This window comes from Scomber japonicus, chromosome 2, assembly GCF_027409825.1.
Source record: "Scomber japonicus isolate fScoJap1 chromosome 2, fScoJap1.pri, whole genome shotgun sequence".
NCBI classification, from domain to species: Eukaryota; Metazoa; Chordata; class Actinopteri; order Scombriformes; family Scombridae; genus Scomber; species Scomber japonicus.
The window spans coordinates 13,886,330-13,899,667 of NC_070579.1; the positions used below are offsets into that span (position 1 = coordinate 13,886,330).

The 13,338-nt window shown below is 38.7% G+C and overlaps 1 protein-coding gene across 1 annotated transcript; it reads left to right on the top strand.

Annotated features, from left to right (window-relative positions):
* Nucleotides 1-11,438: 11,438 nt before the first annotated feature.
* On the top strand, nucleotides 11,439-12,554 carry npy2r (neuropeptide Y receptor Y2). Its single transcript, XM_053334622.1, has one exon. The coding sequence runs from the start codon at nucleotides 11,448-11,450 to the stop codon at nucleotides 12,552-12,554; it is 1,107 nt and encodes a 368-aa protein (XP_053190597.1). The 5' UTR covers nucleotides 11,439-11,447.
* Nucleotides 12,555-13,338: the final 784 nt, after the last annotated feature.

Consider the following 13,338-nt stretch of genomic DNA (forward strand, 5'->3'; position numbering starts at 1 on the left):
CACTCCAGTGGGTGCTGAAATGAAGTCCTGTAGTTTTAGCTGTGTGACTACTGCTGTGTGACCACTGCAAATATCACTATAACTATAGTTAAATGTATGTATTTTACTGTTTACATTCTTTGGACTATTGTTGCTTTATGAATGTCGTCTGATTTATTATTTTCTTGTCTTAGGAAGACAAAACTGAATCTAACAGTAATTTGTTCTTTCCAGTTATGGTGCTGTTACTTGCTTTATTTTAAGTTGGATCTCTAATTTTATATGCCATTCATCATTTAGTTCATCAGGCACATTAATCTTATAGCAGCTCATAGATTATGGATTAACTCTGACACAGCACAATGGCAAACGCTCCAAGACTGGGATAAAGCTGAACAGAGATATTAAAAAGAAGAGACTGACCTGTGGAAACATACCACAGTGATGGTGGGTGCAGCCAAAACTTATAGGAATGTCATAGAGGATAAATGCAAAAGGTCATCAGTGTTTTACTACACTGACATTATGATCTAGCTTTAAAGGATGGCTTGGACAAAGTGCAATAAGTTTCTTCTTGTTATGTAATGTAGTTTTGATATATCACGTCATATAAAAGTTTATTTGATAGTCAATTAAACATGTATTTATACCCGCTCCTGTTGTGTTTCTTGTATGAAACCTCAAATATTGTTTATCATCATATCCACTAAAAGGTTTTGTTCAGTGTCTGATGAAAAAATAACAATGTTTCATATTTTTCTCATTATTACAAAGACTGTGGTCAAACTCTCTGTCATTGCAACAAGAATAGCATTATACACTGAACACTCTTCCTAAAGCATCTCTTGGCATTTTCCCTGAAAAATTAAAGCAAGCATGCAGAACAGTCTTTCAAATAAAATGACTTTATACAGGGGATGCTTAATGGTGACCAAGGAATAGTCCATTTTTGGGTGATTCATTATTTCAAGAATCTGAGGATCAGATTTGTAAATTATTAATCCTGTTTCTAGTTGAAGTGAAAATATTTCATGATCCAGAGAAATCACCAAGTGGAGAGCAAGGGATATCATTAATGATGAATCAATAAAACGTTTCTTGACACCATCTGTGTCTAGAAAGTGTGGTATATGTATTTAATCAATATTTTTTTGAAGTGATGAAATGGACTTCAAACTGAACTAAAAAGTTGAGAATTAACCCTTTTGTCAACCCTGGTCGGTGGAGTTTCGACTCAAAAGCTGAACACTTGTGGAGAACAGTCAGATAAGAGTCAGATTTACTCCTAGTCAGTGTCCAGAGAAGTTGTCTGTCAGTCAACAAGAACAAACAAACAGGGAAAAATCCAGAAAAGGAAAAGCAGGCTGGAGCACAATGATAAAAGACAGAGGACTACTGTTTGTGGGCAACTATACAGAATATACAGAATACTGAATTTGAAAGAGCGAGGTGCAGGCGTGCTGGGGTGCTGGCAGCGCAGTTACATGGAAAGGCGGGAACACAGAGGCCACTGCTGTACAGGGACACAATCACTGAGTCACATTCAATTTCTGGGTTTCTTATCAATCTCCTGATTATCAGAAGAATCTCGGGACCAGTGTTATAAATGATTCACTCTGCTTCTGACCAAAAGTCAAGGTTTCCAAATGTGATAAATGTGCTGCTCAGTAAAGTACAAATAAGTGCTGTACTCGTGTCTGTGCAGGATCTTTTTGTTGCAGACATGACATACAGTATAGTGATTCCTGGATATAGTGCCCCAGACAGGAAAATATACAAATAACACATCACTACCATTCAGATTCATTGTTGTGAAACCTTTCATGCATTACGCAATTGTTGGAAACAAAGTTTACACATGACACTGTAACCACTGCAAATCTCTTAACATGCTGTAAAGAAAGGCTTTTGCTATGTGTAAAGGCAGTCAATTTGAACACTCTACGTCACTTCTCACCCTCTCCACCATAATAACATAATTAAAAAAAAAAAAAAAATTCTTAACCTTAACAGATAGTCTCAACAAAATCATGATCTCTCAAGAGAGACCTAAATATATAAAGTTTAAGCATGGGCAAATACAGAAAATTCACACACACAAGTTATGAATAGATTCATGGTGAGAAAAGCAATTACAAGTAGAATTGCAAATACTCTGACATAGTCAGAGACTTACAAATGCAACATGCACATTATTTGCTATTTGGATTCAGTGGATGCAAAAATTCACAACACCTTCATAAGAGCCTCTGATGGTCTAAAACAATGAATCAAAGTTTAAGCACTTCGGTTTATTCAGTACAATACAATAACATTATTCTACAATATTATGAATTAACTAAATCATTTCCACTAGTTTCATTAAAATATGTAAAACAAGTAATGGTAATATCTCAACATCACATTACATCCACACATCATGTAAAGACACCCTTATAAAAACACATTACTGCATTTTAAGCTCATAAATTGACCATTAGCTTGTCAAATACCACTTGCAAGGTCAAGTGAGCTCCATATAAATCTGTAATGAACTATCAGGAGTTTCTCACCCTCGGCTCAAATAAATCAAACTGATGTTCTCTATCAAACTCTTATATGTCCAAGTTGTTAAGGATGTATCGGTGCTTTGAGCAACACAGGTGAAGACCATGAGAAAGAATAATTGCCTTGCCATTACACCACTAAACATGCAGAGAAGCACTATGTATTGATTTAAGAGAGGCTGACGTTATGGGCTGAATCCCACAAGTTCTATTAAGTGGAGAGCAGACACTCAGCCCCCACTGAGACTGAACAGTAACCAGGTTTTTTCACCTCTAAAATTGACGCACATTCAACTTGTAGGCTGGATTCACTGATTTTCATATCTAAATTCCCACATGGGTCTCCCTTTTTTAGCTGCCCTTGAATAAGTCAAACACAGATCACATGCCTGCTTTAAAAGTCAAGTTTCTGTTTCGGCAAGCAGAAAGAAAAGAGTGAAGGAAATCCATATAGAGAGCACAAACAAACTGGCTCAAGGATAAAGTGGGACCATGTTTATCCTTAGAGCGAGCATAAACAAGGCTACAATATGTGCCATTCATAAGGGTCACTTAGGGCTTCTTACCCCATTATTGCACTTGTACTCTTGACATTTATGTACATGCTAGTAGGAGAGATGTTTAAACTCGACAGCTGCAACCTCTTGCTGGTGTTTGCTGTTTGAGCAGAACAGTGAGTGTTTACTTCTGTATTTTAACAGTTTTTCTCCCACACCACAGCCTCGAGGGATATTAGTCCAAACATTCCAACTGCGAAATGTTCCCACATGATTAAAAGACTAGTAATTACCTAATTAAATGATTATCTTCCTTCCAACTGTGCTGTTCAACATTTCAATTTAGGTTCACATCTTTTAGAATGCTGTGACTGATAGTAAACAACACAAATGTTTGCCTTCAATTCTCTTTCTCTGATTTGAAGGCAGCATGAAATGCATTTGGTCACAGAATACTTACTATTTCTGCTGGAAGTAGGATTTCACTAAATTTTTGGTGTGTAGTTAAAGGATACTTGTGTTATTATGTTCTGGACAGGGGTCTGCAGCTTTGAAGAGGACAGGGAACTTTTTTTTTTTTAATAGGCTATGATAAAGTATCCCTGACATAAAGGCCCTGTGCAGCTTAGCATATGAATGTCTTTGCTGTTCAGAATGATGAATGTGCCGCCGTCCTCTGCAGACTCTGTGTATGAGCCATGAAAGCTCTCGCAGGTATTTAGGTATGCTCCTGTCATTTCAGATATCGCTGGAGAACGATTCCATTTAGATTGTGGAGATCAATAATCAGTCACTACTCTGTGCCATCATGTTCTGTTATCGGCGGAGAACATGTTGTTGTTGTTCAGTGCGGTGGCTGAGCAGTTTTACGTAATTCAGAGAACATTAGTTGAGACAATGATTTCTACAACCCTGCACAAATTGAGATCAATACAACATGTAACTAGAAAATAGATTTAGTCTTATTTACATGTACATCAATGCACTGACTTTTCAGTGAAAAGGACATTATGAAGAATATACTTTTAATTCTTATTACAGCTCATGATCTGCTGTGTTAATCTGCTGAAATTCTCCTTAATCATGAATAGTTTAATCATGATAAATGACTCAGAAATGTTCAGTCATTTCTGAACTTCTTTTCAAAAGAGATACAAGTTAAACTTGGACCCAAATGTTTTAATTATAATAAAGGTTACATATTCTTATGCTAAGGCTTCTGCTATTTTATCAGTAGCTTCAAACCATTTACATAATAACATTAAGAAGCTATGTTTTTTTTAAAAATAAATCAGCCCTTTCTGTAGACTCCATACTGTCTAAAGTTATAAATATATCATAAAATGGGTGTGAACATCTGCAGAATCCTGTTTGTAGCTGCACATAATAATTAGAGGATCCTCTTTCAAGCTGCAATAGTCAATATTCTTTTTTATTAAGAATGGATACCCGCCATAGCTGCAAATAAAAACAAACGCTGCTGCATATAAAAGAAACGCTGCAAATAAAAAGACATACCGCAGCAAACAAAAAAAACGCTGCAAATAAAAACAAACGCCGCTGCAAATAAAAGAAACACCGCAGCAAAAAAAAACAAAAAACACCGCAGCATATAATAAAAAAAAACGATGCAAATAAAAAAAAGCCACAACGGAAGTGGATTACCGGGGACTGTTTTTGCCGAAACACCGGAAGAAGAAACAACAACAACAACAGGACTACGAATTGGAAAACGAACTTGTTGTATTGTTAGCTTCGGCTAACACGGGGAGACCACTAACGAGAGTGGAAACAACTGACGGCTGCATAGTTCCGGCAGCTTATTACTGTCGTTGTTGTTGTTGCTTGTACGTGCAGGTCAGGAAAAGACGTAAAAGGGACCGTATATGGTTAGTTATTTGTGTTATTACGTTATGTGTTGGACTAAATACATGGACATATTGAGGAAAGTATTTCGATGTTATGGAAACGGATTTCATATTTCACAAGAATGGATACTTGGCGAGCTGTACAGAAAGTCCTGAGTCATAAGATGATCGTTGTGGATAAAGGGAAGACTTTGAAGGTATGTAGAGATTATAGCTGTTTTTACTTTAGCTGAGTGGCTAGCCGAGCCAATCGCTAATACTATTACGGCTGTGAGCAACCAATATAATTCGTGAGTGGTCTTGAATGAATCGGGGCAACCTATGCTTTCTAACAATGTACGGCATGAATAAATATGTTTAAGGGTTGGTGTTTAAAACATTCAGAAGGACTTGTGGCTACCTCCCAACCTCTGACCCGTCCCGTAGGCGGAACAGCGTGTTTTAAGTGTCTGCAGCCGAAGCTAACAATACACCGGCATTCTCCAGTTCAACTTCAAACCTGGGGCTACATCGCCTGACCAAATAACACATTAAAAAGTACATGTAGCGACATTAAACACTACCATTTTCACTTACTTTCTAGTTCGTTTTCCAATCCGTAGTCCTGTTGTTGTTGTTTCTTCTTCCGGTGTTTCGGCAAAAACAGTCCCCGGTAATCCACTTCCCTTGTGGCTTTTTTATTTGCATCGTTTTTTTTAATTATATGCTGCGGTGTTTTTTTGTTTTTTTTTGCTGCGGTGTTTCTTTTATTTGCAGCGGCGTTTGTTTTTATTTGCAGTGTTTTTTTTGTTTGCTGCGGTGTGTCTTTTTATTTGCAGCGTTTCTTTTATATGCAGCAGCGTTTCTTTTTATTTGCAGCAGCGTTTGTTTTTGTTTGCAGCGTTACTTTTATTTGCAGCTATGGCGGGTCTCGGCCACCGTAAAAATCACTACTTACATGTGAAGGAAGTCTCACGAGTGATGAATCCACAGATAGTTATCATCCTACTACTGCGGTTGTATTCAGCTCTATGGACCACTGTAACATATTTTGGCCAATTATTAAGGTTTTATTAGTTTATTAGTTTTAGTTCATTCTCACTACAGGCAGCTGTTTATATTGTAAAAGTTCTAAAGGCCCACTGAAACAGACAAAGTCAGCAATCAACTGGTTAACACAGTGGAGAATTTAGCAGATAAAGACTTGTCTGCATTGGTAATTTGTAATAATGGCTTCCATGTCAGGATTTTTTGGGATGGCAACAGTGGCATTTGTAGCTGACTGTTAAACAGATGAGCACATGCATATAACGGACCATTACAACATTGTCATTGCAAAGAGAAGATGTGAAGGTGAGATTAGAAAAGCGGTTTTGTTTCTTGTCACTCTTGGAGTGCGGATGACAACTGTGGTAACTTGTGGTAAATTTTCACCTGGTTCCTCGTATAAGCCAGCATGCCTGGGGTCACCTGAGTGTACCAGAGTGTGTAATTACTGCCATGAGGAGGGTCATTGGAAGGTCAAGTGTCTGCTGTTGATGTCAAGAGCTAAGCATCATTCATCATCACCTCAATGTCAAATTGCTTTTACGTAGTTTGCTGTTGTGTGCTAAAGCTATGCTATGCTCTACAGTTTTGGAGCAGAGACTATTTTATGTAGATTTAAGTATTGCTTCTGGTTCTGGCTTGATACCCAAAACTGGTTCCTGATATAGGTTTTGAACCCACCATCGCTGACGCTGGGGTGTCATTGATTGGTAGTGAGGAGCAAGTATTGATTAAGCTGTTGCATGACACTGGATTTTGTAATGATATTATGGCCATTATATTGTGCTGGATTGTCAGCTGGTATCTTCTTCTGTGACTATTTCCAAATAGTCTGCTAGTGTTTGTGGCATTGTGGCGTGTCTGTGACGTGTCTGATCTACACCTGCCTGTTTCAGGGTATAGTAAGGGTATCATGCATGATGAAAGCCTGGTTTCAGTACATGATCTTCCTCTGTCTGTGTCAAGGGAGAATTGGATGAAGCGTTACAAGGCTAACTCATCTCTATTTGCAGAGCCTGAGGGTCTTGTTGGCAGTGTGGATGGTTAGAGGGACCTAAAAGCTCCTGATCCTGATCAGCAGGATGGGATTTGTCAGCGAATGCTAAAGCCTCGGGTCCTCCAGCTGAATGCCAAACACTTTGTTCCAGCAGGGGTTTGCCATATAATGTGGTTTGTTTGGACTGCCCTTGACTCACCTGTTGTCTTAGCTTACTTCTCAGGTATCAGTTGGGTGGGGCAGGTGGTCGACCAGGGCAGGATATGTAATGTGTTTATACTTTGTTTTCTTTTTTCTTTGTGATCATGTGACTAGTTTAAATTGAGTTTGTGGTGATTCTATTTTGACCCCATCTTTAGAGAGGGAATAGACGACCCCTGGTGGCACCTTTGTTTGGCCTTCTGATTTACTTGTCTGCTCGGTCTCTGCAGGTATTCGTGGAGGAAACTCGTGACAACTGAAGATTTATACCTGCTGATCTCCAAGTTGATGATGATTTTTGCTTTCATGAGCCAAGATCCTGCTGTTGTTTTCAACATTCCTGCAGAATATCCTTGTAATCAGTGTTTGCATGTGATTCATATTTATGGAGCTGTAAATTATTGATGGTGGCAGACTTGCAAATCTCTTACAGATTCACTGTGCCAATATGCTACAAGTCACACTTGAGATATATTTGTATATCGCTGTCTGACCTTATAAGTGCACAGAGTGATGCTTTTGTGTCAGTGTGTAATTTTCAAGTTAGTGAAAAAAAATGGGAAAAAGCAAACAGCCTTGAGCACACAAGTGTACAGTATTAAACTCCGCTGCAGTCAAATGTATTCTTCCTTGTATATTATGTTTATATGTTAAACTGTTAAACTTATAATTAAAGGGTGATTTCAAAATCCTGGGCTCTTTTTTAATTTTTATTCCAGCCTAACATGTCTATGTTGTTCGGTGTTAATTTAATCAGTTGCAAATTACAATCCAACTCATGATCTTTCACACTGAGAGCTCAACTGGTCAAGCTCTGTGTGCTCCTCACTGATGAATTTGCCTGCAGAGGAACAACATGCTCTGTCTCCGCAGGTGTTCGTTAGGGTAACTGGTGACACCTGAGGGCCCATGATTGTCAGGTTATTATTGCTGGGCTACAGCTGAGGCAGTGCTCTCTCCCTCCTCTGGCTGCTGGTCACTGCTGCTGCTGCTTGCAGCTCTCTGCTGTCCAGATATTAGTTTTTGGTTTAGTTAAGTTATGCTGTCTTATTTCTTTTGTTTTTAATGCACCTTCAAACACCAACACACAGAGACATCACCCATGCATCACATACACCACTGATCCCACTGACATTCCTTTTAAATAACAATGACAGCACACATGTTTTAAATGTACTTTTCCTGCCATTTGAGGCACCTTTTGATTTCCATTTATTTATTTGGTATAGTATGAAAACCTGTCAGCCCTCTTTATAGTTGAGTTGTGTAATCATCACAGTGAACGTCAAGTCTACATACACTTTACTGTAGTGAGACCATGAATGCAAAACAACAGCTGCATGGAATGGAAAGAAAAATACATCCCAAAATGTAAAATTGTGTAGCACTATATATTTGAAAACGGTCAGTATAGTACATACATTGTAGCTGTTGGGCTGAAACCTGAAAACACTTGTTTGTTTTACGGTATCCATTGATAAGCAAAAGGAGAATCCTTTCTTGTGCTGACATTCAGGTTATAACAAGGATCTCAGTACAGTCTGCTCCACCTCCCTACAGAGGAAACTCTTAACATGCCCATCTATTCAGGGTCTCCTGGTTTTTCTCATTACTTCGCCATCTGTGTAGTTGCACTACGGGCAAAGTGGGTTTTTGCCTAGGAGACTGCAAGTAACTCAATTTCCAATGACCACATGGTGTCTTGCTTTATAACAGGGGTAATCAAATTACAAGCCCAATTCCCAGCCAGAGGCTAAACAGTTTAATGCGGGTCAGCAACATTGTACCACATTTTTAAGTGTAAAATATCCTAGTTATTGACATTATTATAAAGTGTCTGACCTTATCAAGTCTCCAGTTATTGTGTTTGAGGTCAGTAGGCATCAGGATTATACCTGTTGAGCTCCAGTTAGTGATGACTGAATTTCGCCTGCATGGACCAAAATCCTGCTGTAGTCTTTAAAATTCCTGTAGAATAACCTTGTAATCAGTGTTTGATTCATATTCATGGGGCTGTAAATTGTTGATTGTGGCAGATTTGCACCTTTCTTACAGATCTTTTGAGACTCACTATGCCTAATAGTTATATACCATGGTCTGACCTTATAATAATTGAATAACTGAATAATTATTTTAGTTTCAGTGTGTACTTTTCAAGTCAGTGCCCAAATGTAACCTTGAGCACATGAGTGTAGAGTATTTAACTCCTCTGCTGTATGTATAATGTATTCTTCCCTGTAGATCACAATATGTTTGATGTCTGAACTGCTAAACTTTTAATGTGAGAGTGAAATTCAAAATCTTGGGCACATTTTTTTTGTGTCAACATAAAATGTGAAGGCCACTGTATCCTATTGTGTTATTTTAACCAGCTCGAAGTTATTATTCAAACCTTGATCCTTTACAACGAGGAGTCAACCTCGCAAGGTCCTTACTGATGAATGTGATCGTTTTTATTTCTGTACTTTGGGTTGTGTTTAAAAAGTAGGAAAAGGCAGGGTGTTCCAGCATAGTAGAACCTGGAATTTGAATTCCAGCAAAATTCTCAATACAGCCTTGCTTCATATCTTTCTGCAACGCTGCTGGCACAGGGAGGCGATAATATGACATTGCCATCCCAGCACGTGTGGATATCGAGCAGACGCATACTCGCTCAGAATGAAGCACATCAAAAAATCTCTGTTTTAAAGCTTGTTGGTCAGGGAAGGACGCGTTTCCTCCCTGTTACTTAACCCGCCTCATCTGTCGGTCTCTCGGAGTCTCACAGGGCAGGTAATGCACCCTTAACGCCAAACTCAGGAGGCTGCATGAGTGAGCACTGGCAAATGGTGCGCGCTTCCATATTGCGCGCTGTTCATCCAAAAAAAAGATTATTTCCTAGTTAATATTCTTTTGTTTCTCTGGATATCACAACAACGAGAAGAAAAAGCGCCTTAAAACATAGACATTTTACTGGAGGCATAAACAATGAGAAGAACCTAAAACATCTCATTCTCCAGATTGAGGTGAGTGGATCTTAACGTGAGTATTAAGCTTGTTGGAAATAAAGTAGACATGGTTTAATTTGCTGATATGCATTTGATCTTTTGAGCCGTACAGTTTTCCAGTGTGAACAATGCTGAGCTGCAGCTTGTTGTTGCACTGTCACCATGAAAGTGGACTAGTAGTACAATGTTCTTTCTTTTTTTTAACTTACATATTTGTTAAATTCTTAATAAATTAGCATGATTATCACAAACTGCCAGGGGTAATTCAAGGTTCAAAAGGATTGAATTATTTGCACTTAACTTATAAATGATTTTTTCCAGTATGATATGAGCGCAGAAATATAAGAAAATAATAAAGACTGGGCGACTACTAAAGGCTCGCTTAAAGTTTACACATACAAATGCAAGATTTTCGTATAGCAGGTTTTCTGTTTCTTGATAATCAATTACATATTGGTGTGACCCGAAGGATAACTGCAGTATTTGTCATTCAAGGAGAAAATGTGGCTGTGATTCATGCATTCAGTGTGTTTTCCCAAAAGCTTTTTTAAGTGGAAATCTGTGAAAGAAGATGTATTCTGATGATAGAAATGACTGAAAAACACAAACAGTAGTTAATCTTCAGGGTCATAAACACAGCATACAGACTTGCATTGATGATTGTCATCAGGTGTCATTGTAGTGTAGAGAGGCTGATAGTTTTCTGTTGACATAAAGCAACAACAAACAATTTATGGAGACAGCTGTGAATAGGAACATGTGCTCATATTGTTGTAAAATCACAATGTATGCTGTCAGAGAGGGTCCAAAGCTATTGTCCATTGTTGTGTAGTTTCATGATTTGTCTTGTTGAAGGTTTCAACTGCAGTCTCTCTCTCTGTGATGTTCTGCTCAATTTATCATGAGTTTTAAAATTTACATTCACGAAATGTTTTGTAAATATTAAAGATGTGGCATAATGTTGGTTCTGGTTCATGGCGGAATATGAAATATATAAAATATATTCAATGCACCCATCTCATCTGAGGCTTGTACATGTGTGGTTTTTACATTCATAGTTAATCAAGTTGGATATAAGTAGTTATCAGTACACTCATTAGTGAAATAACTGCCTGAAAACCCCCCACTTATATAAAAAATGCTGACTTTGAAAAGTTGGTTTTCATATGTTGAAACTGTGTTTCATTTTACAGACACAGTGCAGGGAAATATTTAAACAATTATTGGCAGATTTTTGTCTGTCGACTCATAGAAGATCGAACTCACTTTGTCTGGGTCACAGCATGCATATTCATGGCAAACTCATGTCCATCTTTTCACAGACTGACCGATGGGGGCTGTTAGCAATGGATACTTCAGATGAACTGAACATGACTCAAGTGGAAGAGTCTCAACTTGAAGTTAAATCTTCCAACTGCTGCTCATCTACAACCCTGAATAATGATGGGAACTTTCTGAAGCTGGAAGACAGCACAAAGCTATTTGGAGTGCAAATTATTCTCATCCTCGCTTACAGCACAATCATATTGTTCGGAGTCATCGGAAACTGCTTAGTGATATATGTCGTCTACAAGTTTAAAAATCTACACACCGTGACCAATTTCTTCATTGTAAACTTGGCTGTGGCGGACTTGCTGGTGAACACTCTGTGTTTACCTTTCACACTTGTCTACACTCTCTATGGTGAGTGGATGTTCGGTCAGGTCCTGTGCTTCATGCTACCCTGTGCTCAAGGCATAGCTGTGCATGTGTCCACCATCACTTTGAACATCATTGCCCTGGACCGTCATAGGAGCATCGTCTACCACATGGAAACCAAGATGTCCAAAGACATGTGTGCTGCAGTCATTGTCATCACGTGGGCCGTCAGTGCCCTGCTGGCTAGCCCGCTCGCCATCTTCAGGGAGTACGGGACCTTCGATCTCCCACCGGATGAGTCTATTCAGGTGTGTACAGAAAAGTGGCCAGAAAGCAGCATGAACGGAAGTATCTACAGCATATCAATGCTCCTGGTTCAATACGGTTTACCTCTGGCCATCAACTCTGTTGCTTACATCCGCATTTGGAATAAGCTGAAGAACCATATGGCTTGTGGAGGTCGAAAAGACCGCAATCAGCGCAGGAAGAAAACCACCAAGATGCTACTGACCATGGTGGTGGTCTTTGCCGTCAGCTGGTTGCCTTTCCACGCATTTCAGTTGGCTGTCGACATCGATAGCAGTGTTCTGTACATGAAGGACTTTAAGCTGCTTTTCACTGTGTTCCACATTGTGGCCATGTGCTCGACATTTGTCAATCCCATCCTGTATGGGTGGATGAACAATAACTACAGGACAGCATTTTTGTCCGTGTTTAAGTGTCAACAGCCCTTCAGTTTGAGGTCGAGACAGTCCAGACAGACACAGAAAGAGGAAGATGGGGTCTGTACAGTTGGCAAATCAACAAATGTCTAAGTTGTACAGATGGTTAAATAATAATCATTTGTGGAAATGTGAAGTATGTATTTGGTTTTGTGTATATAGGACTCATCTTCAACTGTAAAGTAGGTCAATTGCCATTACTGTCACAGCTACAATTGTTATTCCAATCAGCAGTGCGTGTCAACCTTATGTGTTTGTGAGTCACATTACGATGGCTATTCCTCTTTGTTGATGCAGTTTGTCTGCGTTTGACACTGGCTGTAATCATTTTTCAGTCTGTTCCTCTTGATGCATTAAATAATTGGAAACTTAAATTTGCACACAAATAGCTCAACCTTTAGAGCTCGATCATTTGTGACAATGATAACTGGCAACAATTTCTTTTAGAGGAAAAGTGAGGAAAAATTCTCCTTTTTGTTGCTGACAAATGTTGCCCTTATTCAGTGTAACATAACTCACTTATGTAGCAGTGTTTGTATCTATGATTACACAATCATGGAGGAGTTAACATTAATTAACTTCTGGTCTCATAACTAATCTACCAGGACATCAACATTAGTTCAGTTGAACTCTAGAGGATCATTCAAACACCAAAAACATTTTAGAGAACCAGGAAACAACACATTAAATAAAAACATCATCCTGGCATCCTGCTGCACAGTTCCCACATCTCAGATCAATAATGCTTTTCTCTACCATGCCCATACTGTATGAATACATATATATGCTGATTTACATATGAATACCCCTTTACAATCAGTAATGTCCTCATAGCATCATTATAAGTGACTTTAAGTTTCTGCAAGTCTCTGCATAC

What these genes read in the sequence shown, in the direction of transcription:
- npy2r (XM_053334622.1), top strand. Translation starts at nt 11,448, where the DNA reads ATGGATACTTCAGATGAACTGAACATGACTCAAGTGGAAGAGTCTCAA.